Raw genomic sequence first — 25,397 nt, forward strand, 5'->3', positions numbered from 1 at the left:
CCTTTCACTGACAGATCTACTCTGGTTGACAGAAGTTTCTCTCCTATTGTCAAGTTCCAAGAAGACAAAAATATGGATTCCCTAATGGTTATCTTCCCTAGTACACTGAGAAAATCTGGCTACAGAATGAAGCTAGCTTAAGGAGAAATAGAGATGACATTAGGAGTGAAGAGAGAAGAGGCATCGAAAAGAGAGAGAAAAAGAATCTTCCTGTATATCTGAAGTCATCTCTACCTTGGTCTTTTCTGCCAGTGACTCATCTCCCTTCTTATTAATTTGAATAATTTAAAACTGGAAAAGAACTGACAAACACAGCGTAGACAGACTAAGGTGAAGCAATGGGAGTTCAGGTTGGTCGGTTTTTAGGCGGAGAGGGGAGTGGAGGGTAACAGACAAGATGTGTTAGTTAATAAAAAAATTAAAGGTTTCGTTCTTTTAAATCACTAAGGTATTTAGCAAACCAGAAGTTTCTAAAGAAACTGGGACTCTTATGCCAGAGGTGAATTGAGTGAAAGTGAATATAAGACAGATGAATTTAAACAGTATGTCAATGGGCAACAATCCATAAAGCCAAATTAGGACCTAAGATTAGAAAAACAGGAGACAGATTTTAGCTCAATATAACTGTTAAAACTATCCAGCACGGGAAAAGTTTGAGGGAGTAGATTCATCACCAGAAGTATTCAAGAGACCAGATTTGTACAGTTGATCCTCTAAATTAATGGATTCTGTATTTGCAAATTTGCCTATTCATTAAAATTTATTTGTGACCCCCAAATCAATACTTGCAATGCTTTTGCAGGCATGCACAGAAGACTGAAAAATTTGACCCTTCCCAGCTGAGGTTCGGAGAAGGCAATGGCACCCCACTGCAGTACTCTTGCCTGGAAAATCCCATGGACGGAGGAGCCTGGTGGGCTGCAGTCCATGGGGTCACGAAGAGTCAGACACGACTGAGCGACTTCACTTTCACTTTTCATTTTCATACACTGGAGAAGGAAATGGCAACCCATGCCAGTGTTCTTGCTTGGAGAATCCCAGGCTGCCGTCTATGGGGTCGCAGAGTCAGACACGACTGAAGCGACTTAGCAGCAGCTGAGGTTAATCAAGGTGATATGCCTTCTTTTCCTAGCTCTCATACTGCAAACAAGTGCCCTATGCCAGATGACTTTTAAGTTAATGGACCCCAGCCTGCTGTGAAGAAATAAATAATCCAGGGGCCAATATACAGAGGCCATCTTTGGCTCATTTATAATAGTAATCCTGTACTTGTCCTAGGAGCACTTTTCAGTGTTCACTAATTCAGTGTTTGCAGGAAATATACAGAAAATAACTACTGCCAATAGTGAGAACTGTCCATACCTTCCAGAAATAACGAACAGAAGGGAAAGCTGACTTTTCCCCTCTGCTATTCGTATTCTGCCTACTCTAAACTTCTTAGGTGGCAACCCTATCTTTAGTTTTAAACCTCATCCAATCTATCCTATCCCGTTATCAGTGAAATCTTTTTAAAAAAAGGTATTCTTAACGTGTGTGTGGTGCTTGCCAGATACTTCTGAGAACCTGATGAAAGCCTTAGAATCATCTCTTTGAAACATAAAACTTCAAGCCCATCTATGGACTGCTGAGGAGTCCACTGAACTCAGAATTTCATTCTGTGATATAACCTTACATTAGTCTTCTCAAATTTTTCCAGTTAATTATAGGGTGAAATTCAAATTTCTTAATACAGCATACAAAGTCATTAGTGGACTGGGGCTATCCACCCTTCAGTTTCTTTGGTAATTTCTCTCATGCACTCCTGTAATTCCATCTTCTAATATAGCTAAGCTCCCTTATGCTTCTCTGAACAGGTTGATTCCAAGGTGTATATATGTTTCATCAGTAGGCAAAATTTTGGTTTCCCACTCTTATCACCAAGGGAAGTCATCAATCTGTCCTTCATCCACTTCAAAAGGCTGATTTTTGTTTCTTCATGATACTACCTGTTCAACAGACCGACAGACCAATGGAATGAAACAGAAAAACCAAAAGCAGACTGTTCAACACATAAATAAAGTCAAAATAAAGTCAGCATCTGTAATAGGGTAAAGATGAACTTTTAACTAATTGATGCTGGGACAACTGGAACCAATCTAGGAAAAGAAAGTTCATCCATACTTCTTACAGTATCCTAGGGTCAACTCCAAACGGATCAAAGATTTAAATGTTGAAGGAAGGAGGGGACAAACCATAAAAGAACTAGAAGAAACAGGGCTCCCTTACAATCTCAAGTGAAGAAGGCCTATAAAACTATGATGCAAAATCTGGAAGCCATAAAAGAAAACACTCACACAACATACTACAGTCAGCCCACCATATCTGTTGGTGCCACATTCATGGATTCAATGAACCGAGGATCAAAAATATTTAGGAAAAAATCCAGAAAGTTCCAAAAAAGTAAACCTTAAATGTGCCTACTATAAGTAATCTAGAGATGATTTAAAGTATACAGGAGGATGTGCACAGGTTACATGCAAATATTAACACTATGCCATTTTATATAAGGGACTTAGGCATCTAAGGATTTTGGTATCCTTATATAGTCATCCCCCAATATTTGTAGGGGCTGTGTTATGGGGTCCTGGAACAAATCCCCTACAAATACTGGGAAAATGACTATATACGCAAAGTCAAAAGGCAAATACAAACTGGGAAAAATATTTGCTACTTATGTAACAGGAAAATAAACTTCATGGTGCATAAGGAGCTCCTGAAAAATTGAGATTAAGACCAATCCAACAGAAAAATGGGCAAAAAAAAAAAGAGTTCAGGGAAACAAATTATAAATGAGATTCAGAATTATGAAAAAGTGTTCAACCTCAGAGAAAACCAAACTCAAACTTGCCAAAATATTTTTTCACTTTATCAAACTGGCAAAAATACAAAAGTCTGACAACATATTCTGCTGGAGAGGCCATAGTAAACAGGCATCTCATATAGTGCTGGTCAGTTCAGTCGCTCAGTCGTGTCCAACTCTTTGTAACCCCATGGACTGCAGCACGCCAGGCCTCCCTGTCCATCACCAACTCCCAGAGTTTACTCAAACTGATGTTGGTTGAGTCGGTGATACCATCCAACCATCTCATCCTCTGTCATCCCCTTCTCCTCCCGCCTTCAATCATTCCCAGCATCAGGGTTTCTTCAAATGAGCCAGTTCTTCGCATCAGGTAGCCAAATTATTGGAGTTTCACCATCAGTCCTTCCGATGAATATTCAGGACTGATTTTGTTTAGGATGGACTGGTTGGATCTCCTTACAGTCCAAGGGACTCTCAAGAGTCTTCTCCAACACCACACTTCAAAAGCAACAATTCTTTGGTGCTTAGCTTTCTTTACAGTCCAACTCTCACATCCATACATGACTACTGGAAAAACCATAGCCTTGACTAGACGGACCTTTGTTGGCAAAGTAATGTCTCTGCTTTTCAATATGCTATCTAGGTTGGTCATAACTTTTCTTCCAAGGAGTAAGCGTCTTTTAATTTCATGGCTGCAGTCACCATCTGCAGTCATTTTGGAGCCCCCCCCAAATAAAGTCTGCCACTGTTTCCACTGTTTCCCCATCTATTTCCCATGAAGTGATGGGACCAGATGCCATGATCTTAAGTTTTCTGAATTTTGTAGTGCTGGTAGCAGTGCAAAATTAAGCAAAATCTATGAAGCAAAATTTCAAAGTATCTTATCAAAATTACAAATGTATATTTCTCTTTGATCAAGCAAGCCTACTTTTAGTATATTATAACATAACTGGCAAACTATAGTACATCTGTACAATGGAATCTATAGCTATACGGCTGGCTCACATAAACATTAAAAGCAAAACATTAAACATTAAAAACATAGCAAAACATTAAAAGCAAAATACAGAATGACATATACAATATGATGTGTTGTATGAAGAGGAGTGGGAAAATAAGAATATATTTTTATATTTTCTTCTTGCTACATCTTTAGAAACGCAGCACACACACCCCCACTGCCCCAAATAAAAAGTTACCTAAAAGATGCAGGGGAATCTGGGTGTATAGGGATAGGGGCAGAAACAAGATTCCTTGATAAAAATACCACATGAAAGAATTACCTATTCACAAAGGAAAACGGGTGGGCTCCCCAGGTGGCTCTGTGGTAAACAACTTTCCTGTCAATGCAGGAGATGCGGGTTTGATCCCAGGGTCAGGAAGATCTTCTGGAGGAAATGGCATCCCACTCCAGTATTCTTGCCTAGAAAATCCATGGACGGTGGAGCCTGGCGGGCTATAGTCCGTGGTGTTGCAAAGGAGTCTGACACAACTTAGTGACTAAACAACAATGGTAAAGGTGTAGGGGAGCATTGTTTCAATTTTTATAGATGGAAAAGACTAAAAAGATATTTTCAGAAGAACCAAGTTAATGCCTCTTTTCCAAATTCCAAAATTAAGTGTCCTTGATTAAGCCATGATCTTAGTTCAAAACTAGCATCCTACCTTAACAAAGATCTAAAGTCAATGTAATCATCTGAATATCTGCAAAGGAAAATATATCCAAGAAAAACAAAGACATATGTCCACAAAGAAACTTGGACATGAATATTCATAGCATTATTCCTATAGCCAAAGGTGAAAACAAAATTCATAATGGCTAAATAAAATGTGGTTTGATATACACACAGAATATTATTTAACCATAAAAACGCATGAACACTGACATGCTATAATATGGATGAGCCATGGAAACATTATGCTAAGCAAAAGAAGCCAGTCACAGAAGACCACATATTCTATGACACCATTTACATGGAAAGAAATGTACAGAACAGGCAAATCTAGAGAGGCAGAAAGGAAGTAAGTGGTTGGCTAGGACTGGGAAGACTGGGGAGAAATGGTGAGTGGCTGCTAAGGGGTACACAGCTTCTTTTTCAGAGTGATGAAAACGTTCTAAAATTAGTGCTGACAGTTGCATAACTGTGAATAGACTAAAACTGTATAGTTTAAATAAGTAAACTGTATGTCTATAAATTATATTTTAGTAAACCTATTAAAAAAAATAAGCAAATTGTGTCTTTTAAACTACATGATCAAGAAAGTCAGCTTAGAAAAAGCCACATTTCAGGAAAATTGAGTTTTTTTTATTAACTTATTGTTGTTAACACAACACATTGAAAAATATATATGAATGAGGGTATCTCATGTCTAATATACTTGAAATTCTATTAGATCGGCTGTTTAACTGCTAAGTCATATCCAACTCTTTCGTAGCCCACCAAGCTCCTCTATCCATGGGATTTCCCAGACAAGAATACCAGGGTGGTTTGCCACTTCCTTCTCCAGGAGATCTTCCCAACCCAGGGATAGAACCTGCATTTCCTGCATTGGAAGGCAGTAACATCTAAATTTCATTAACACTCAATGTTGACCAGGGTCTTGTGGGAAAAGGAAGTCTTTTCTTATACACTAGAGAGAATATAAACCAGTAAAATTTTTCTGCATAAAATGTACATTTTATGAAGTTTTAAGTGGGCATACCCCATGACCCAATACTTAAGTCCCTAACATTAAAATAGTCCCACCACATTTCAGGATATGTGTATTTAAATGTATTTTGCAACATTTAATTATCCATAATGAAATAGTTAATAAATCAGATATGATAATTCTAAACAATAATCTTGACCATAATAAAACAAGTAGCTTGGCATTATGTGAAAGAAGGGGGTAAGTATAAGGCAAAAAGATTAGTCCCTTTCTCCTGCCCCCAGCAATGTCTCCATCCTCCAGATAATTGCAATTAAGAGGTTTTTATATATGATTCAAAACTATCTCAAAGGACGCACACATTTATTGTTTTTAGTCACTGTATCTAATCCATGACCTGGATAGTCTTAAGCAGTTCTGTACCAAGGTACACTTACCTTGTTTATACTTTTTTCATTTTTAGAAATAATGAATACACATTCATTTTGATACAGAGTATCTTACAAAATCTCTAAATTACTTTTAAAGAAATTACAGTTTTGAAATTTTAAAGTAAACATATTTGTTAGCCCACAGAGATGTTATGGGGAGGGAGGTGGGAGGGCGGGTGCATGTTTGGGAACACATGTAAGAATTAAAGATTTTAAAATTTAAAAAAAAAAACTAAAAAATAAAATAAAATAAAGTGGGGACAATACCCACTCTTGTCATAAAAAAAAAAATTCTGAAAAGGAAGAATAAATCCCTCTAATACCATCATGAGACAATCACTGTAACATTTAGAAAAGAAGTTTCACATGCATTTCATGTGAATTTTAATACAATAAAAGACAAGAATACAGAACCAAACTTCAAATAAACACTTCTCTACACTAAAAGTGTTTACCTGAAGTTTGGTTCTTTATTCTTACTTGTCTTTAATTAGAACCAAACTTCAAATAAACACTTAATAAACACTTCTTCACACTAAAAGCGGAGAAGGCAATGGCAACCCACTCCAGTACTCTTGCCTGGAAAATCCCTAGTGGGCTGCAGTCCATGGGGTTGCTAACAGTAGGACACGACTTCACTTTCACTTTTCACTTTCATGCATTGGAGAAGGAAATGGCAACCCACTCCAGTGTTCTTGCCTGGAGAATCCCAGGGACGGGGGAGCCTGGTGGGCTGCCGTCTATGGGGTCGCACAGAGTCAGACACGACTGAAGCGACTCAGCAGCAGTAGCAGCAGCAGCAGTACACTAAAAGAGGTCAGTCCCTAGAAGAGGCCTCTAGGGTAGCTCTTTGGTTTTCCATATAAATTTCAGAATCAACTTTTCAGATAAGGTAGTAAGGATGGGATGAGATCCCCCTAGAATTCTGCAGAAACTGCACATAATTTTTATTAATTTGGGTGAGAAGTATATTTAGGAAGATTATCAAGAACAAATTAACTTTTGATTTCTTTACTCTCTACAAATGTCTTTCAATAAAATTGTACAAATTTCTTTATAAAAGCCTTAAACATTTAAAAATTATTTTGTCAATGATATCGTTTTTAAAATAAAATTGCATGTTCTAATTATTAACTGCAGTTTATTATAATAATTTAGATTTTCTATGTAGACAAATTAGTTGCTAAAAATAAGTTTTGTTTCTTTCTTTTGAATATTTATGTTTTTTATTTCTTTGTCTTGATCGAGATTGGCTGGAATATTCAACTCCCTAAGTAGATTTGTCTTGCTTGTTTCCAATCTTAAAGAGAATGCAGAATCCTTTAGACATACTTGATAGATACCCTTTATCAAAAAAGTTGTCTTTTATTTCAAGTTTACAGAGTTTTTTTCTTTCTTTCTTGTTACAAAAAAGTTTTCAATACATCAAATGTCTTGTTTACTGTATTTACAGATATCCATACACTGTTATTCCTTTAATCTGCTAATGCACTGATTGTTTTGGAGCAGGGCATACCACACACATGTGGGATGTTATTCCCCAACCAGGGACTGAACTCATGCCCTGTGCAGTGGAAGCATGGAGTCCTAACCACTATATCATCAGGGAAATCCCAGAGCTGCACTAATTTTTTTAAATAATTGTTGCACTCCTAGAAGAATTATTTTTAAAAAATATATACATTGTTAGATTCAGTTAACCAGTATTTCATTAAAGATTTTTGCAAATCTGTTCTTAGATTAACCTTTAGTTTTTCTTTATCAAATGATCTTTGGTTTTAGAACGAAGGTACACAAATTCTATAAATGAGTTAGGAAATGTTCTCCTTCACTTTTTTACAGAAGAATAAAATTTACATAGGACTAGGATTTTTTTCGTATTTTTTCTCTGACATATGACATTCAGAAATGTCTTCAAATCTCTAAAAATGTGGTTTCCCATTATTGTTACTAATTTCTACTTTAATTACATTATGCTCAAAAAACATACCTTGCGTTTGTGAAGATTCCCTTTTTTGCCTAAAATGCAGTAAAAAAAATTTTCAGTGTCCCATACATTCTTGAAAAGAACGTGTGTTCTTTCATTGATTAGTACAAGGTTTACAGGTCTATTACATAAAATTGATAACTATGTTGTTCAAATCTTCTGTAACTGCTTTATCTAGCTACAAATCTATTTCTGGCCACACCACATACCTTGTGGGATCTTAGTTCCCTGACCAGGGACTGAACCCCGGGGCCGTGACAGTCAAAGTGCCAAGTCATAACCACTGAACCACCAGGGAATTTCCTCTAGACTTTTATAACAGAATTATAAAGTATATAGTCATTTTTGTCTGGCTATTTTCACTTGACGTAATTACTTTCAGACTCATCTATGCTACTGTGTGTACTAGTAATACTTCTTTCTACTAAGTAGTATTTCATTAGACAGATATACCAAACTTATTTAACCATTTGGGTAATGCCCAGTTTTGCACACGTCATGCAAAACTATTTATAAAAGTACTTTCTCCACGAAAGATATAGAAAAGCCAGTTGATATCATCAGCCAACAGAGAAAAGTATGTCAAAATCACAACAAAGTCCCACTTCATACTCAATAGGAAGGCTATAATCAAAAAGAAGTAATTTAAAAGTAATCCATTTGTTTCACTGGTCTGTCTATATTAGTACCAAAATAATTTACTTATTAATTTATAATAAGTTTTAGTATCAGGAAGTGTGAGACCTCCAATTTTGTTAGTATTCAAAGTTGTTTGAGTATTCAGGATTCCTTGAGATTCCATATGAATTTCAGGGTGGATTTTTTTATTTTTGCCAAAAAAAAAAAAAAAAAGCTATTGAGACTTTAAAGCTAAAAGACTTTAAAACATTAAGTTAATCTTCAAATTGCTTTCAAAAGTGGTTATACCATTACACATTCTTATCACCAGTGTATGAAAATTCAGTTATTCCATTCCATATCCTCACCAATAGTTGGCAAGGCCACTCTTTCGTTTTAGTCATTCTAATAGGTATGTGGTGGTATCTTGTGCCTTTAACCAGCTTTTTCCTAATGACCCATGATGTTGAGCATCTTCTTTTGTGTTTATTTGCCATCCACATATCTTCTTTGAAGTATCTATTCAAATCTTTTGTCCACTTAATTGTTTCCTTACTGTTGAGTTCTAAGAGTTCTTTATATATTCTGAATACATGTCTTTGATCATATATATATATATTTTGCAAAGATTATCTACTAGTCTGTGGTTTGTCTCTTTATTCTCTTAATATAGTCTTTAGGAGAGGGGAAGTTTTTAATTTTGATAAAGTACAACTTATCAATGTGTTCATTAGGGATTGTGTTTTGGTGTCATATTTTAGAAACTATTACCAAATTCCAGGTCACAAAATATTTTCCTCTGTGTTTTCTTGTACAAACTAGCTTTACATTTAACTCTTACTTTTCATTCCTTCCTCTGTGTTCAATTTTTTACATGTAATTCTTACTTTAGAATGTTTACATTTTTACATTTAATTCTTACTTTTCATTCCTTCCTCTGTGTTCAGTTTTCTCCCTAAGTCATTTCCAAGTAGTCCCTTTGGGTAGAGCTTGGGAAAAGTAAACTCCTCACCTGGAAAGGCTTTACTGTGCCCTGACTCATAGTGTACCAATAAGTTAAACTCATACGTTCGCTAAGCAACTTACAGCATCACTCAGCACTTTTTGAGTATATTATTCTACTGTCTTCTGGCTTCTATAGCTGCTATAAAGAAATTTTTTGATAATTTAATTGGATTCTTTATAGGTAATTTTCCTAAGTGCTTTTAGAACAATATTCTTTCATTTTGTCACATCTAATAAGAATGAATTCAAATTTACTTAAACAACTTAAAGCTTATGTGTCTCAAATCCTTAATTTGTGTCTTTAATGAAGGTTAGCCATCATTTTTTGAATTTTGCTCTATTCTTTTTCTGTTTAAAAAAATATCTATTTATTTCTTTATGGCTGTTGCTGCACAGGCTTTTCTCTAGTGGTGAGCTGGGGCTACTCTTTACTTGCAGTGGGCAGGCTTCTCATTGAGGTGCCTTCTCTTGCCGTGGAGTATGGGCTCTAGGGCAGTTGGGGTTCCTGGGCTCTGGAGCACAGGTTCAACAGCTGTGGTGCACAGGGTTAGCTGTTCCGCAGCATTTGCGATCTTCCTGAAACAAGGATCAAACTCATGTCTCCCACATTGGCAGGTGGATTCTTTACCACCAAGCCATCAGGAAACCCATTACTTTATTCTGTTCTCATTTTCTGCTTTGAGGCATATGACGAAACTATTCAATCCATCCTTCATACCTATTAACCTCTCATATTTTCTTTTAACTCTCTCTTGTTTTCCAGAGGTCACCAATTCTCCTTCAGGTGAATTCAATCTACTTTTAAACTAACCCATTGAGTTTTTAAAAATAAATATTTTTATTTCTATACAGCATATTAACACTAGGTCTGTAATATGCTGTAACCAGCTTGATAATTACTTCTCCATATTTGTTTTCTCTCTTTAATATTTTGTTTTCCATCATACCATTTTAAAGTAAGTTCTAAATTTATTGATAAAGGTGGGTACTCAATTGAGGGAGCACAAGAGTACACCCTCAACATTAGAAATGTTCTATAATCTTTATTTGCATGGCAGTTACACATGTGGAAGGTCACTGAGCTGTACACTTGAGATTTGTACACTTTACTATATGCAAGTTTTATTTTTAAAAAAGAGGTGAGAGAGGTTGCAGGCATCATAACAATTTACCCCTAAACATTTAAGCATATATTTCCTAAGAATAAAGATATCCTCCTACATAATATTATCTCTATTATCACACTTAAGGAAACTAATAATTCCATAAAAACATACTACAATCAACCAATATTTGACATATCCCATCTCAAGAAGGACTTCTACAGCTCTATCTCACCCTAGTCCCAAACCAGGATTACACAATGCACTTGGTTGTTTTGTCTATTGTTTGGTCTATTTGGTTTGTTTGGTCTATTTAGTGTAGAATAATCTCCAACGTTTTATTCTCCATTAATTGAGAGTCCAGGCTGTCTTATGGAATGTCCATCTTTCGAATGTGTCTGCTTCTCACGGTGCTTAACTTTTCCCTTTACTTCTTGTCCTTCTTATAAAGTGGAAGGACTAGAAGCTTAACATTCGACACAATTATTTTTAGCAATAATACTTCAGAGATGGTAAGTGTCATCCACTTTAAATTTTAAGGCCACCTAGAAATTCTATTTGGTTCTTTCTTAGGAATCTAACCTTGCTGCTATTAAGTCTTCTAACTCACTAATGACAGACTATTTCTCCTCGAATACTATAACTTGGGATTTTGACCTTGTCATTGAGGTATTGTGTATATGAATTCCATAAGATCTATATGGGCTAAGGGAGGGATTTACATTTGTTTCTGCCCAGTGCCTGAGTGCTATTACTATTCCAGAACCTTTTTTTAAATTTCATTTCTTGGGTTGAGAATTCCTGAATAATGCAGGTAACATAATGATGAACCCCACACTATGGCAAGAACAGATCTACAGTTAAGAATTCACAAGGGAAACTTTAACATTTATCTGGGGCCCTGGCAAAGACAGAAAAGTTTCACTGTTATTTATATATGCTGGTGAACAGGTTTTCTTCTAATTCACCCTTTTATTGAAGGTAAAGCTTTTCAAAGGTTCAGATTATGTGAGGATATAAGTTTCAACTACCTTTGTGGCACAGGCTGAAGGCCTAGTCTTGTGTCTCCACATAATGACATTCATATACCTCTGTTTCACCCAGTAACAAATTGACCCCACTGGAGGCCACTATAGCATAAGTAAGTCAGCAAACATTGTCTGTGAAGCATTACTAATGCTATCTGAGGGGAAAAATTAAAAGACTACTTTGGCTTCAATTGTATTCGGTAATGAAATGTTTTTTTATTAATATCAAAATAACCATATACATTATAAAAAATTAGTGATGCAGGTAGGTGCGTTTTTCCATTCAGTTATGTCCACTGGCAGTACTTGTTGCACTTGAGATTACAGACCATCTATAATTATCCTGCAGATTTCCCTGCTTTAAAGGTTATTTACAGAGTTCTGTATTCCAATGATGATATAATGATCAACAATCAAAACTTATATAAACAAGAGAAAAATGTCAAGCACACTAAGAATCCAACATTTGATAATAAATCCGAATAGGGATTTCTCTATGGCAAAGAACAAATCTTACCTGACATATGTTAGACAACAAACAAGCTTAAGTCTCAAAATTCTGATTCTAGACTAATACTCAGACATGAATGTAGTTCAAGCTTGGCAGACAGGTATACAAGTGATACCAAAGACAATGCAATTTGTTCCACTTAAGGAACATAGACTTTGGCACCAAATAACTACGTCTTTTCCATTCTTGCTTAAATGGATGCTTCCATTCGCATGACCACTGGGTATCACATTTCATTTTCCACAACTAGTCTTTCTGAAAAATACAAAGAAAAAGCTATGATGAATTAAAAGCTGACTCACCACTGTCCTCTGTTTATTGGGCAGGAAGACTCTAACGATAGGTTTTTGTGGTGACTTGGGGTTGCTCCGTGACACATCTGTGGGATTTTGAAAAACTGAAAGAGATGAAGGCAGCACTGAAAGGCTAGAAGAGGAAGAAGATGTAACGGTGTCCGTTGATGCAGAGCTAGAAACAGAAAAATCAGTTCCATTCCCCAGGGATTCCAATAACTGTTGTTCTCTTTGTTGGAGGGCGTCTAGCTTGCTGGTGTATTCTTCATAGGCCTATAAAATAAAGTAGACTTACATTGAATCTGGACTTTTTCCTGACAGTAACAAAAGGAAATAGGAAATTTTAGTTTTTGATTATAATCGAATCTAGCTAACAGGATTTTGTGTTACAAATTACAAAATAAGTACTGGAAGTATTATAAATTAGTACTTTTATCTTTAAATTGATAAATCTTTGGTTATACGACAGTCATCTAGAAACTGACACACACACATACATGTATGATGTCCATAACAGCCATGAGTATTAATTTAAAAAAATTAGTGTTAGCTATTTTCTGGCCAAATCACAATTTATCTTCCAAACTACACATCTAACATAAGATAAACTACTACATCAAAGCATTTTTTTCTAGATAAGTTATAGGTATATAAGGTTTCACATCTCTCTCGGTCTCTCTATAACTAACTGAGAGAGGCTGAAAAGGAGATGAGGTGTTAAGAGAGATCTGTCAAAAAGACAAGCCTAAGGTACACAGTCCAGGTGGTGCTAGTGGTAAAGAACCTACCTGCCAATGCAGGAGACATGAAATGTGGGTTCAATCCCTGGGTCAGGAAGATCCCCTGGAGGAGGGCATGGCAACCAACTCCAATATTCTTGCCTGGAGAATCCCATGGACAAAGGAGCCGTTTGGGCTACAGTCCATGGGTTTGCAAAGAGTCGGACATGACTAAAGCAATTTGGCAGGCAGGCAAAGGTACACAGTGCCAAATCTCACCATAACCACCAAAGTCTCCTCAACAGGGATTAGAGGATGCATAACTGTGACCTTTTTTCTGAAACAGTTATTAGTTAAAAATATCTTCTTTTTCACACTATGGATACCTTATGACCTCCCCCTTCCCATCAAACACTGCTTACAGAATAGAATTTTATTTGAAAAGGTGGTTTACATCCTGTAGTCAAGAAATTTTGAGACCATTACCCATCAGGGTGTTTCTAGAACTATCATTTTACTAAAGCTGAAAGGTCAAATGATCACATAAGATACCATTTTCTAAAAGCAGGAAGAATCTTGAAAATAGAATGATAATTGAAAATTAAGAGATAGAATGGATTCGAATGCATATGCCCATGGTGCTTTACTGCACTGGTAATCACCTTCTCCCCTCCACACCGTAATCCACCACCACGTCTCCCTACCACCTGAAGCAGATGTGACACTACACACATTTATAAAAGGCTACAAAATTTTAAAAGAGCCATTTCCCATTACCTAGAGAGTTTATTACTGGGCTGCAGAGAAGCAAATGGCTGCATTTTAATTTTTGTTGTATATGAGAAAGAATGTTTTTGATACAAGGTAAGAGTAAGGAAGGGGGGATGCTTAAAATGTTAGCATTTACATAGATGAGTTAAGTGGGGGGAAGAGAGTGCTGTGTAGTACAGGAGACATTTTTAACACAGTAAGGAGGTTAGAAATTTTAAGACAGAGGAAAACTATGGACTATTATAGCTGATTGTCACAGAATATCTGGGACATATTAAAGGGATCAATAGATGTTCGTGTAATTTAAGTGAAGAATACGAACACAAATCATAAGACTAGAAAAGTGGGTAAAGGACAGCTTGGAGAGACTGTATATACTATGCTTTGAAGCCTGAACTTCACTCTATAAGCAAGGAAGAATTATCACAGGTAGAGGAGACTAATGGAGAAGGAAATGGCAATCCACGCCAGTATTCTTGTCTGGAGAATTCCATGGACAGAATAACCTGGTGGGCTACAGTCCATGGGGTCACAAAGAGTCAGATATGACTGAGTGACTAATACTTTCAGAGGAGAATAAAGGAGAAGTTTCAATTCAATATAGGCCACCACACATGATGTCTGATCTCACCATATAACTTTTTTAGGGGGGAAGGGAAAATACTAAAATGAGCCACTGAAGGGCTTAATTAAAGTACACAAAAAAGCACTCTCCTTTACAATCCAATAGTTGCCCAATGCTGACCCCAAAACGTTTCACAGCATTTCAGTGTGTTATAGTCAAATCAGTCCAAAATCTACTGAGCTATGTTTCTATTTAGCTTTCAGTTCCATGGGCTAATTACTTAAGGACATCTTTTTTAAATATGATCCACTTATTGATACTTAATCATTCAATAAATATATACTGAGCATGCATGTGCCTGGTATTACTTGGGGCTCAAACCACAAAAATAAAGACCAACACAATTCCCACCCTTTGAAGATTATATACATACAGCCTAAGGAGACAAAAATTCCTCCTTGCATAGATCATATAATCTCATTATCATCTGAGCAGGTACATTTACTACGCAGAGTAAAGCTTAGGAAAAGTAATAAATGTAAACAAATTTTCAGAATATTAATTCTGTATCAAAACGTTAGCCTTAATTTTTTAAATATATTATTCCCTCCACTGTGGATTACAATCTATTATTCCACTGCATTTATCAATAACTCTTTCTTAAATACAAAACAGTTACTTATTCCACCTCTCTCCATTCTCACAGATGCAATCTACCAAGGTACTTACTTCCCTGCCTTGTTTTGTATCTTGTTTGGCTCATTTCACCCCATTATCCTTGCTGCATTCAGTGTGGATGGTGATTACTCTTATAACACTCCTGTCTTAAAGTTCTCTAAACCTCTTATCTACAAAGGCATTTATTTCTACTCTACCTACAAGATTCAGAGATAAAATTCTTCTTTAACAAAAGCGTTCTAAATGATGACAAGATCTCAGTTAGGAACCTCCCACACTCCTGTGCACACACACTTATCCCACTGTCTTAAATTTCTTAAATCTCACTACCATACCACTCTGGTTAATGGTCAATATTAATCTCTTAAAGTTTTTCAGATTTCTTTGCTATTTTCTTCCCATGCTTTATGACTCACTATTTCAATGCCACTGGTTAACATCTTAGACTATCTGGTTAATTCTTAATTCTTTTACCAACATGCTTGTTAAATACCAACTCTGGGTAAATTCCATCATTCAATTATTCATTATTTCTCTCAGGTTACCACATATTACTGGAGAAAATAATAAAACAAGGCCATTGAGTTCCATTATCAATTCATGAAAATTAGTCTTCTACATTATTGCATGAAAATCTGTACTTATTTTTAACTCATATTACATTTCTCACAACATTTACTCCAACCTTTTCTATGATTCTCTGGCTCCTAACTTCATTCCCCAACCTTTAATTCACTCAGAAAATACCATTATGTTCAAATTTACTCTGAAGATCAAAGCCATCAAATAAAAGCTTCCTTTTCTTTCTCTGACTGAGCAATTCTCCCCATTTTTCCCCCATCCTTTTTTTGTTCTTAATTCTAGTATTGGGTGGTTAAGGTCCCCCACTATGGAGGCCTTGGTTCATCACTATCTCCGTTTTTTCTTTTATCTTCCAACTTTCCCTTTTCCTTTGTTTTCTTACCCTGAAAATGTGAGTGGGTCATCTTGCATAGACATATATCTCAAGCATCAATACTACTATCAATGAAATTCCTTTGGTGCTTCAAGAAGTTGCAGAAACCAGGTATTTCTTCAAGAGGCAGCTTTTCCAAAATCCCCTTCTTTCTCATCAAAATCCTACCCATTTTTCAAAGTCCAATTCAAAGCTCTACTTGATAAACTCCAAACTCAGTACTTTCTTTTCACCTTCTTTACAGTATTACCACACTTTTCTTTATATGGTTTAAAAAAATCATTTGTGAAAAAATTTTGTGAGCATTAAGTGAGATAAATAATAGTAAAGAAAGTTATTACAGAGACTACCACATAGCAAAAACCCAATACTTTTATTAGTAGTAATAAGTAGTAATAGTTCTTATCATTATTACTGTTACTACTATTGGGTTGGTCAATTAGTTCATTCAAACTTTTCCACAAGACACTACAGAAAAACCTGAACTTTTTCTCTAACCCAATGTACTACTTGACTAGGTTCTCAACATGACTTTACCAAACTGTAAGGTACTTGAGGGCACAACTCATGTTATTTATTTTTTTATCCATTCGTTCATTTAATGGCTTCTTTTTTAAACTGAAGTATAGTTTTTGAACTAAAAAAACAAAAGAATGTAGAGGAAAGAACACAGTATTATTTAGATGAAAATACTCCTCACATTGATACACAGATTCAATGCAGTCCTTATCAAAATCCCAGTTGGCTTTTCTGCAGAAATGGACAAGCTGATCTTAAAATCACAAAGAAGTACAAAGGACTTGGAATAACTAAAACAATCATGAAAAAGAACCGAGTTGGAAGATTTACATTTCCTGATTTCAAAAGTTACTACATAGCTACAATAATCAAGACATGCGGTACTGATATATACATAACACAACAAATTAAGAGTCCAGGGGGAAAAAAGCCTTACATTTACGGTTAATTGATTTTTGACAATGTTACTAGTACAACTGAATATCTGCATGCAGAAGAATGAAGCTGGGCTATTACCTAACATCATGCTCAAAGATTAACTCAAAGTGGATCATACACTTAGGAAGAGCAAGACCTAGAGGGGCAGGATGGGCAAAGGTGTGAGGGATGAGGGAGGGGATACATGTATTTACGGCTGATTCACGTTGTTGTACGGTAGAAACCAACACAACATTCTAAAGCAATTATCCTCCATTTAAAGATTTTTTTTTTTTTAAGAGTTAAAACTAAAAAACTCTTACAAGAAAACATTAATAGAAGTAAATCATCATGACCCCGGACTAGGCAATAGTTTCTTAGATGACACACCAAAACACAGTAATCAAAGAAAAAATACATGAACTCAACTTCATCTAAATTCAAGCTTTTGTGCTTCAAAAGACACTATCAAAAGAGTGGGGGAAAAAAAAAGACATCTCACAGAACGGGAGAAAATATTTGCAAATCAAATCTAACAAGGATTTCTCACCCAGAGTATACAAAGAACTCTTACAACTCAGCAATAAAAAGACAACCCAGTTTTTTTAATGGGCAAAGGATCTGAATAGATATTTTCCCCTAGAAAATATAAAAATGGCTAATAAGCACATGAAAAAGATGCTTAACATCATTAGTTACTAATGAATTACAAATCAGAATCATAAAGAGATGCCAATTCACACTTACTAGGATGGCAATAATAATAAATGGAAACTAACAAGTTGGCAATGATTTATAGAAACTAGAACCCTCACACATTGCTTGTGGGAATGTAAAATGGTGCAGCCACTTCGGAAAGCAGTTTGGTAGTTCCTCAAAAAGTTGAAACAGAGTAACCAAAGGACACAGCAATTCCATCCCAAGGTACATAACCACAAGAACTGAAAAAATGTCTACCATAAAAACTTGTACATGAATGTTCATAGCAGCTTTACTCATGAAAGCCCAAAAGTGGTAACAAGCTAAATGTCCATCAGTTGATTAATGGATAAACAAAATGTGATGTATCCACATGATAGAATACTAGCCAAAAAAGGAATGAACGGTACATGCTACGACTTGGTTGAATTCATTCACACAAAATGTTCAAAATTAGGTTAAGTGGTTGATAGGGATTGGAGAGAATGACTGCCAAGGGGTACAAGGTTTCTTTTGGGGGTGATAAAAATGTTTTGGAATTATATGATGGTGATGACCGTACAATTTTATGCATGTACTATAAATTACTCAACTGTATACTTTAAAAAAGTGAATCACAGTCCATGAATTATTTCTCAATTAAAAATGGGAAGACAATTAAGGCCCTACTTAATTAAAACATAATAGGAAAAAACAATGGAATAAAAAATTTTTATCATTAGAATTCATTATATTTATTCTTATTGAACTTAATCTCACAAGATACAACGACATCTTTCAAACTGTCCACAACTGATAATTAATGAACTGTTCTGCATTCCACAGGAAGCACCTAGCTTCCAGTATTATCTTCACTACAGTATCTGTTTCGATAAATGTCTTTGCATTATCTTGGGTTCTGCACAGGCTAAAGATCAGAAAGGCTGGACGCATAATAATAATGATAAAGCAATTAAGAGCACAGGTTCTGATAGAGAAAAATAAAGAAGACATACACATGGGGAAAATGTAAGCAGTTACAGAAGACTCATTAAAAAAACACATTCTAAATTCAGAATGTCTGGCTTCAAACTTTGGCTACCCCATTTACTAGTTGTCTAACGCTGGTCATGCTAATATTAAAATCCTTTTTGCCTGAGTCTCTTCTTCGATAAAATGGAAATGAGTATTAAACATAACTCATAGGGCAGGTTGAGGATTAAATGATCTACTATACGCTTGGAATAGTTCCTGGCATAGCAAGCACTCAATAAATGTTAGGAGCTTTACTGTCTGTCTGCAGGGGATCTGAGCATACACATAAACTCGGTGGTAGCTTGGAGGGTTATTCCAGATACTTTATTCCCTTCATTTCTGCTGCTGCTGCCAAGTTGCTTCAGTCATGCCCGACTCTGTGCGACCCCATGGATGGCAGCCCACCAGGCTCCTCCGTCCATGGGATTTTCCAGGCAAGAGTACTGGAGTGGGGTGCCACTGCCTTCTCCACTCTTCCACTTCTGGAATCCAATAAATCAGGTTCAGAAACAGAAATCTACTTCTAGAAAAGCATCCAGCATTATATCTTACATACAGAAGGCATTCAAATAATTTGTCGGATGAGTAAAAATAAAGGAATTGGGACAAAAACAAGAAATTCTGGGAAATAACTTTTAGGGGAAATATCTTTTCTTTGTGTGATGGTAAAAAGAAAAGATTGGAATCAAAGACTGAAAAGACAAAACTGAAATCCTTTTAGAGTACAATAGCTCATTTCACTGCAGTTATCGTCAAGGGAATCAATAGAGTGTTAATTATTATTTATATGCCAGCAGGACAAAATCTACAACTTAAAAGCTTGCTTTTAAATAAATTAGTACACAGAAAAGAGAAAGTCACGAGGATTTCTGATGGTGATATAACTGGTTTCATTCTGTTTTGCTATGAGGAAGAAATGTGGGGATAGGTAAAGATTTAACTTTCTATGGAAACATCAAAATGGTTTCTTTGGAAATGCTACGTAATGAAATAACTAGAGCACAACTCCTATCTGCCAGTGTACAAACTAATCTGAAGCCAGACTGTGAACACTGGAAAATTTTTACTTTTTAGCTTCTTATTTCAGAAAATGGAAGCAGAGTCACTAGTCTAGGAGTTATGTAACCCCATTCTGGTTGGTGAGATGTAAAGACTTGTAGGGGATTTGAGAGGAAGGTTTTCCTCCATGAAATAGCTCAGTACACCAGAGTATCTGTGATCCCTGCTTCTGGACTTGAGGTATTGTGTTAACAGTACAATTTTCAGATCTGCTACAGATGGAAACCAAAAGGATGGTAGCAATCTATGCCAGTGTGTAACAACCTTGAGCTGTAGAACCAATCTTTGAATAATGTACCTCCATGTTTCTCATTATGGGAGGAGAAATTAAAAACAAGTTTGGACAGCCTGTTGTTTAGTTTTTGCAGACCTCCTAGATTTATTCTCTAATTTTTCCCATCTTTCCTTTAATATTTTCTATCTTTGTTTTATTCTGCTTTCTGGAAGATGCCCTTAACTATATAGCGTGTGTTTATTTGTCTGTTTGTATGCATGTGCAGATATACACACATATATAAATTCCCTACTATACTATTTTAACTCTTACTATTTTAATTTCCAAGAGCTCTTTCTTATTCTTTAATACTTTTCCTTCTTTAATACAACCATGAAGCAAGAAGAGATTATGGATCTTCTCTTATCTTTGACGTTATAGTGATTTTCAAATTTTTTTCTGTTCTCTGCACTGAGTCCCTTTTGACCATTTCTGCCATTATCTTTCCTGTTAAAAGCTTTCTTCAAATATCTGGTTATTCTTAACTGTTCATTTGTATTTAAGAGTTATGAACCCTGAAGATGTCAATACTACGCAAAGCAATCTACAGATTCAATGCAACTCCTACCCAAATCCCAATGTATTTGCAGAAACAGAAAAACACCATCCTGAAATTCATGAGAAAATCCAAGGGATCACAAATAGTCAAAACAACCTTGAAAAAGAACAAAGCTGGAGATCTGCATTTCCACAATGAGATATCCCTTCACACTCATTAGGACAACTATTCTTACACACACACATACAGAAAATAAGTCTTAGCAAAGATATAAAGGATTGTTAATAGGAATGCAAAACATAGCTGCTTATGGAAAACAGAACGGCAGCTCCTTTAAAAATTTAATATAGAATTATCTTACAATTCAGTAATTCCACTTCCAGGTATATACACCCCAAAAAAGTAAAGTCAGTATTATTCACAATAACCAAAAGGTGCAAACAACCAACCACTGATGGTAGCCATCAACAGATAAATGGATAATATACATTATATTATATACAGGTATATATACATACAATGAAATATTTTTCAGCCTGAAATAGGAAGAAACTTTTGACACATTCTTCAACATGGATGAAGCTTGAAGACATTATGCTAAGTGAAATCAGTCAGTTACAGGATAAATATGTTAGATTTCCACTTATACGACATTCCTAGAGTAGCAAAATTCATCAAGACAGAAAGGAGAATGGTGGGTCTCAGTGGGTAATCAGTAGATTACTCACTTAAGGGCCTTCAAATATCAGGACACACAAGTCTTTTCCCTTGCTTGGCCTGGTCAACTTTCCTCAGGGAAGAAAACTCTCAATTCCGGCCAGGCTCCTCTTCATAGTAAATCAAATGGTGGTTAAGTTCAATGCTTTAACTTATTTATGTATTTAGTTTCTGTAAACCACTCCCCTGATTAAAATATAAGCTATCTGAAGGCAGAGATTGGGAGAAGGGGATTCTTTTTTTAATATACATATCCCCAGAGCCTAGACAAGTACAAATGTTAGCAGGCACTCAATACTTGCCTGTTGAATAAATGAATAAAAGATTTACAGAGCACTTACTTCATAATCATAAACTCAAAATTTAGTCTTTAAATTACCATGCGTGATATATTTTCGTTTTACCAGTTAGGTGGGGTATAGGGAGGTTAGGTAACCTGTCTGCAGAAATTAAGGCAGAGCTACAATTCAAACACAGGGTCTGTGTAACTCCATGGTTCATCTCAACCACTATGTTATACTGCTTTCTATAGAGAAACTGCGTAATGTTAGTACCTGTCAGTAACAATCTATGTGCTAATGATACAACCTATGAGGTATAGTCTGCTGTAAACTGTTCTGTTGTTGTCATTCAGCTGCTAGGTTGTGTCTGACTTTTTGTGACCCCATGGACTGTAGTTCACCACTCTTCTGTCCATGAGATTTTGCAGGCAAGAATACTGGAGTGAGTGGCTATTTCCTTCTCCAGGGGATATTCCCAACCCAGGGATGGAACCCACATCTCCTGCACTACGGGCAGGTTCTTAACCACTGAGCCACCTGGGTAGCCCTATACTGTCCTAGTTAGATATAATCCAAATAGTAAAAAGCCTGAAGAGTATGTGTGTGGAGGGGCGAATGAATCCCTGCTACAGTGAAACCATGTTATTGATGCAAATGTATTATATCTGAGGGTGGGGAAAGTTTCCTGACACAAAAATGGTTGGCAGAAAAACTGCTGGTTAAGTTGTTTAATTCTGACTAACAAGCAACCACCATTTTCACCAGGACTATTTGCCTCCTTATGACTCCTTTGCTTGTTCTCCTCACACACTAAAGTAAAACAGAGAGCATGTGATATTAGAAAATATACTGACTAGTATTCAGAGGTATGAGTTCCAGTCCTAGCACTGATACTAACTGGCAGTGTGCTCTGTGATAAGCCATATAAAGAGAGAATAGTTTATTAGCAGTTATTTCCAAACTTTCAAGGTTATTTTAGAAATATACAAACTTACTTTCTCTTGAAATACTGAAGATTTAACTTACCCTTTAAAAGTAATTAGATTACTAGAATTTTGGTTTAGGAGTCTGTCGATCCATGCCTAAAAAATCTCTGGCATTTGAAGGCAAATGGTAACCTGATCATCTGTAATTTAGGGTTATCTCCCAGTATGACTGGTGCTTATAGTTGGAGCTAGCTTTTATGGAGACCGGCAATATAGTGCAGTGGTAAGCAGTGGGCTGTGGAGCCTGACTGCCTAGACTCTGTAACAGCTTCCTTGCTGCGGAACTTGAGTGACTTACATAGGGAAACTAATGCCAAGAAAGCATGCCTGTGATTATTACAGTAACTGCTACCTAATAGGATTAAAAACAATAACTAATCTATAAGCTTACAATGATGTTCAAGACTGGATACAAAAGCTACAAGGCTCTATTAAACTGTAACGTTACGCAATCTTGAGATACTCAGATTTTGTAAATTTTACCCATGAGGAAGCAAAAACCTACTTGGGGGGATTTGTTCTGGAAACAAGATATTCTGTAAAATTCTTCCCATTTTCTAATATAGCAACTAGTTTTCTGGCCTCCAGAAAAGAATGTTTTCTCTTTTTCCAATAATTTTTTCTTTTTTGAAACCAGAGTAATATTTTGAAGTTTAACTACAACTTCTTCTTTAGTTTTGCTATTTTCCAAATTACCAAATACTACATATTTATTGTAACAAGTGAAACAACCTTAAAGAGTACAATAAAGACAAAGCTAATTCTCTCTTTGCATAACTATTTTTAATCCCACTCTCTAAAATAACTCATATTACCAATACAAATGTGTCTTACAAGTTCATTTTCTTTTCCTCAAAATTACTACAAATATGACACTCAAAAGCTTACCTCCAGATATATTGATGGTGGATTATGCTCCCCACCAAATTTGTCCAATAGGGCCTCTATATGCTCCTGTGTCAACTTAATCATTTGTTTGATATTCCACACCTAAAAAATATTTTAAAAGAATTTAAATACAAATCATTTAGAATATGAATTAGAAATATCTTAATATTCCTGCTGAAGTATTATTGTAACTGTCAGTGTTCCTTGAAATTTAGAGCTTAGTGATCTCGAGATGATTTATTTTAAACTTTTTCTTACATTAGTAATACAATATTTTCTCAATTATAAAACATTTAAGTAATACATGAGTATTCAGGAACGAGCAATAAAAATCTCTTTTTCACATTCCCCATATTTCTGGGTGTCCTGCCAAAAAGGTAAGCCCTGTTTATGGTTTGGTATACATTCTTCCATAACTTCTTTTTACTCAAATAATAAACAAAAATACATACATATATAAAATAGACAAATACATATAAATATTACATGTTAAAATATTCTCAACATTTGCTCTCTTCACCAAACAACATGCCTCAGAATTCTTTCCATGTCAATATGTATGTATTTTGCTTTTATTTTTTTTTTTAGTGTTTTTAAGTATTTGTTCTTTTAATATAGTTTCAGTTTTAATTAATCAATTAATTTCTTTCTTTTACTTCGTTGCTATGCACAGACTTTCTCTAGCTGGGGTGAGCGGAGGGCCACTGTTCACTGTGGCGTGTGGGCTTCTCCTTGCTGTGGCTTTTCATCACGGAACACCGACTCCAGGCACACAGGCTCAGGAGCTGTGCTGCAAGGGCTTAGCTGCTCCATGGCATGCGGAATCTTCCTGGACCAGGGATCAAACCCACGTCCCCTTCACTGGCAGGTGGATTCTAATCCACTGTACCACCAAGGCAGTCCTATTTTACACCTTTTAAATGGCTGTATCACAACATCATCAGTTCAGACAAGACAATATTCATTTCACAATGTTAGGACACTGCTTATTTTAACGGCTTCAAACTTCAAAGGTAACTTAAGGTTAGGTGGATACAAATGATTTTAGGAGAATCATTTCCAGTGTCTATTTGTATTTTTCCTAACTAATCTGCTTAAAAACCAGTTCTTCTTTCTTCCTCTCCTTTAAAAATCACTACTTTGTAATTCTCCACTTTGTAAAATAAAGGCAAAATTCTTATCCATCTCAAGTGCATCTACTAACATGTACTCTTCTGAGCTAGATAAACTTCAAACTACCTAACAAACAAGAAAAGAAGGGAAATTCCTTGACAAAAAAGGGGGGGGAGGATATTAAGAGCAAGACCTTATTTTATCAGTGAAACAAATTCTTGGGAAGGTTTCAAGCCTTAACATTTACCTAGCCACCCAACTGAGAATTCAGAAGTCTAGTGCTCATAGTATAGGCACATATTACATGTTAAAGATAAATAAGCAATCAGATTATTTTTTTTTCTTAGTGAAAAATGAGTCCAATTTATCTGAGTGGTGTGAGAACATGCTTTTTGCAAATTACACTATAGTATATACTGTCTACAGATACTCTCTATAAACTGAATGATTTAAATCTGTAATTTTATGGTGTGACTGAAAATGTATTTAACATAAATATACTCTAGAAATCATGGCCACTTAAATTACTTAAATTTATAATGAAAAAATGTGAGATAAATTTTTAAATGTACAAGGGCACTTGGTTTATTTAATAATTCCTTCCTGGAGGACATGAGATTTCACCTCTCCCAGCTTTAAACAATGTTTCAAAATGGCTCTGAAATGTCTAGAAGTTCCTTTTAGATAGTGAGGCACAGGATTCCTGGATTGAAGGATATGCACATTTAAAAATGTGCAAATGGTATGGCAAATGGTCTTCCAAAAGGACAAAAGTA

General features: G+C 35.7%; 1 protein-coding gene across 10 annotated transcripts in view; it reads right to left on the reverse strand.

Moving 5' to 3' along the window:
• The window catches only part of BRAF (B-Raf proto-oncogene, serine/threonine kinase), a 162,244-nt gene that overhangs the window by 72,972 nt on the left and 63,875 nt on the right, over positions 1 to 25,397 (reverse strand). For 7 of the 10 annotated variants that reach the window (XR_011256767.1, XR_011256770.1, XR_011256769.1 and 4 more), the window contains exons 2-3: positions 23,509 to 23,610; positions 12,477 to 12,740 (exon numbers count right to left, since the gene is read on the reverse strand). Coding sequence is in view for 5 of the 10 variants with exons in the window: in XM_069588568.1 (XP_069444669.1) it covers positions 12,477 to 12,740; positions 23,509 to 23,610 (366 nt within the window). In the remaining 5 variants the exon portion in view is untranslated. Of the gene's footprint in view, positions 1 to 7,912; positions 7,942 to 9,964; positions 10,109 to 12,476; positions 12,741 to 23,508; positions 23,611 to 25,397 lie in introns of all 10 variants that reach the window. The other 3 variants (XM_069588571.1, XM_069588569.1, XM_069588570.1) reach the window with 2 other exon arrangements.

Source organism: Ovis canadensis, chromosome 4 (genome assembly GCF_042477335.2).
Source record: "Ovis canadensis isolate MfBH-ARS-UI-01 breed Bighorn chromosome 4, ARS-UI_OviCan_v2, whole genome shotgun sequence".
In the NCBI taxonomy this organism is placed as follows: Eukaryota; Metazoa; Chordata; class Mammalia; order Artiodactyla; family Bovidae; genus Ovis; species Ovis canadensis.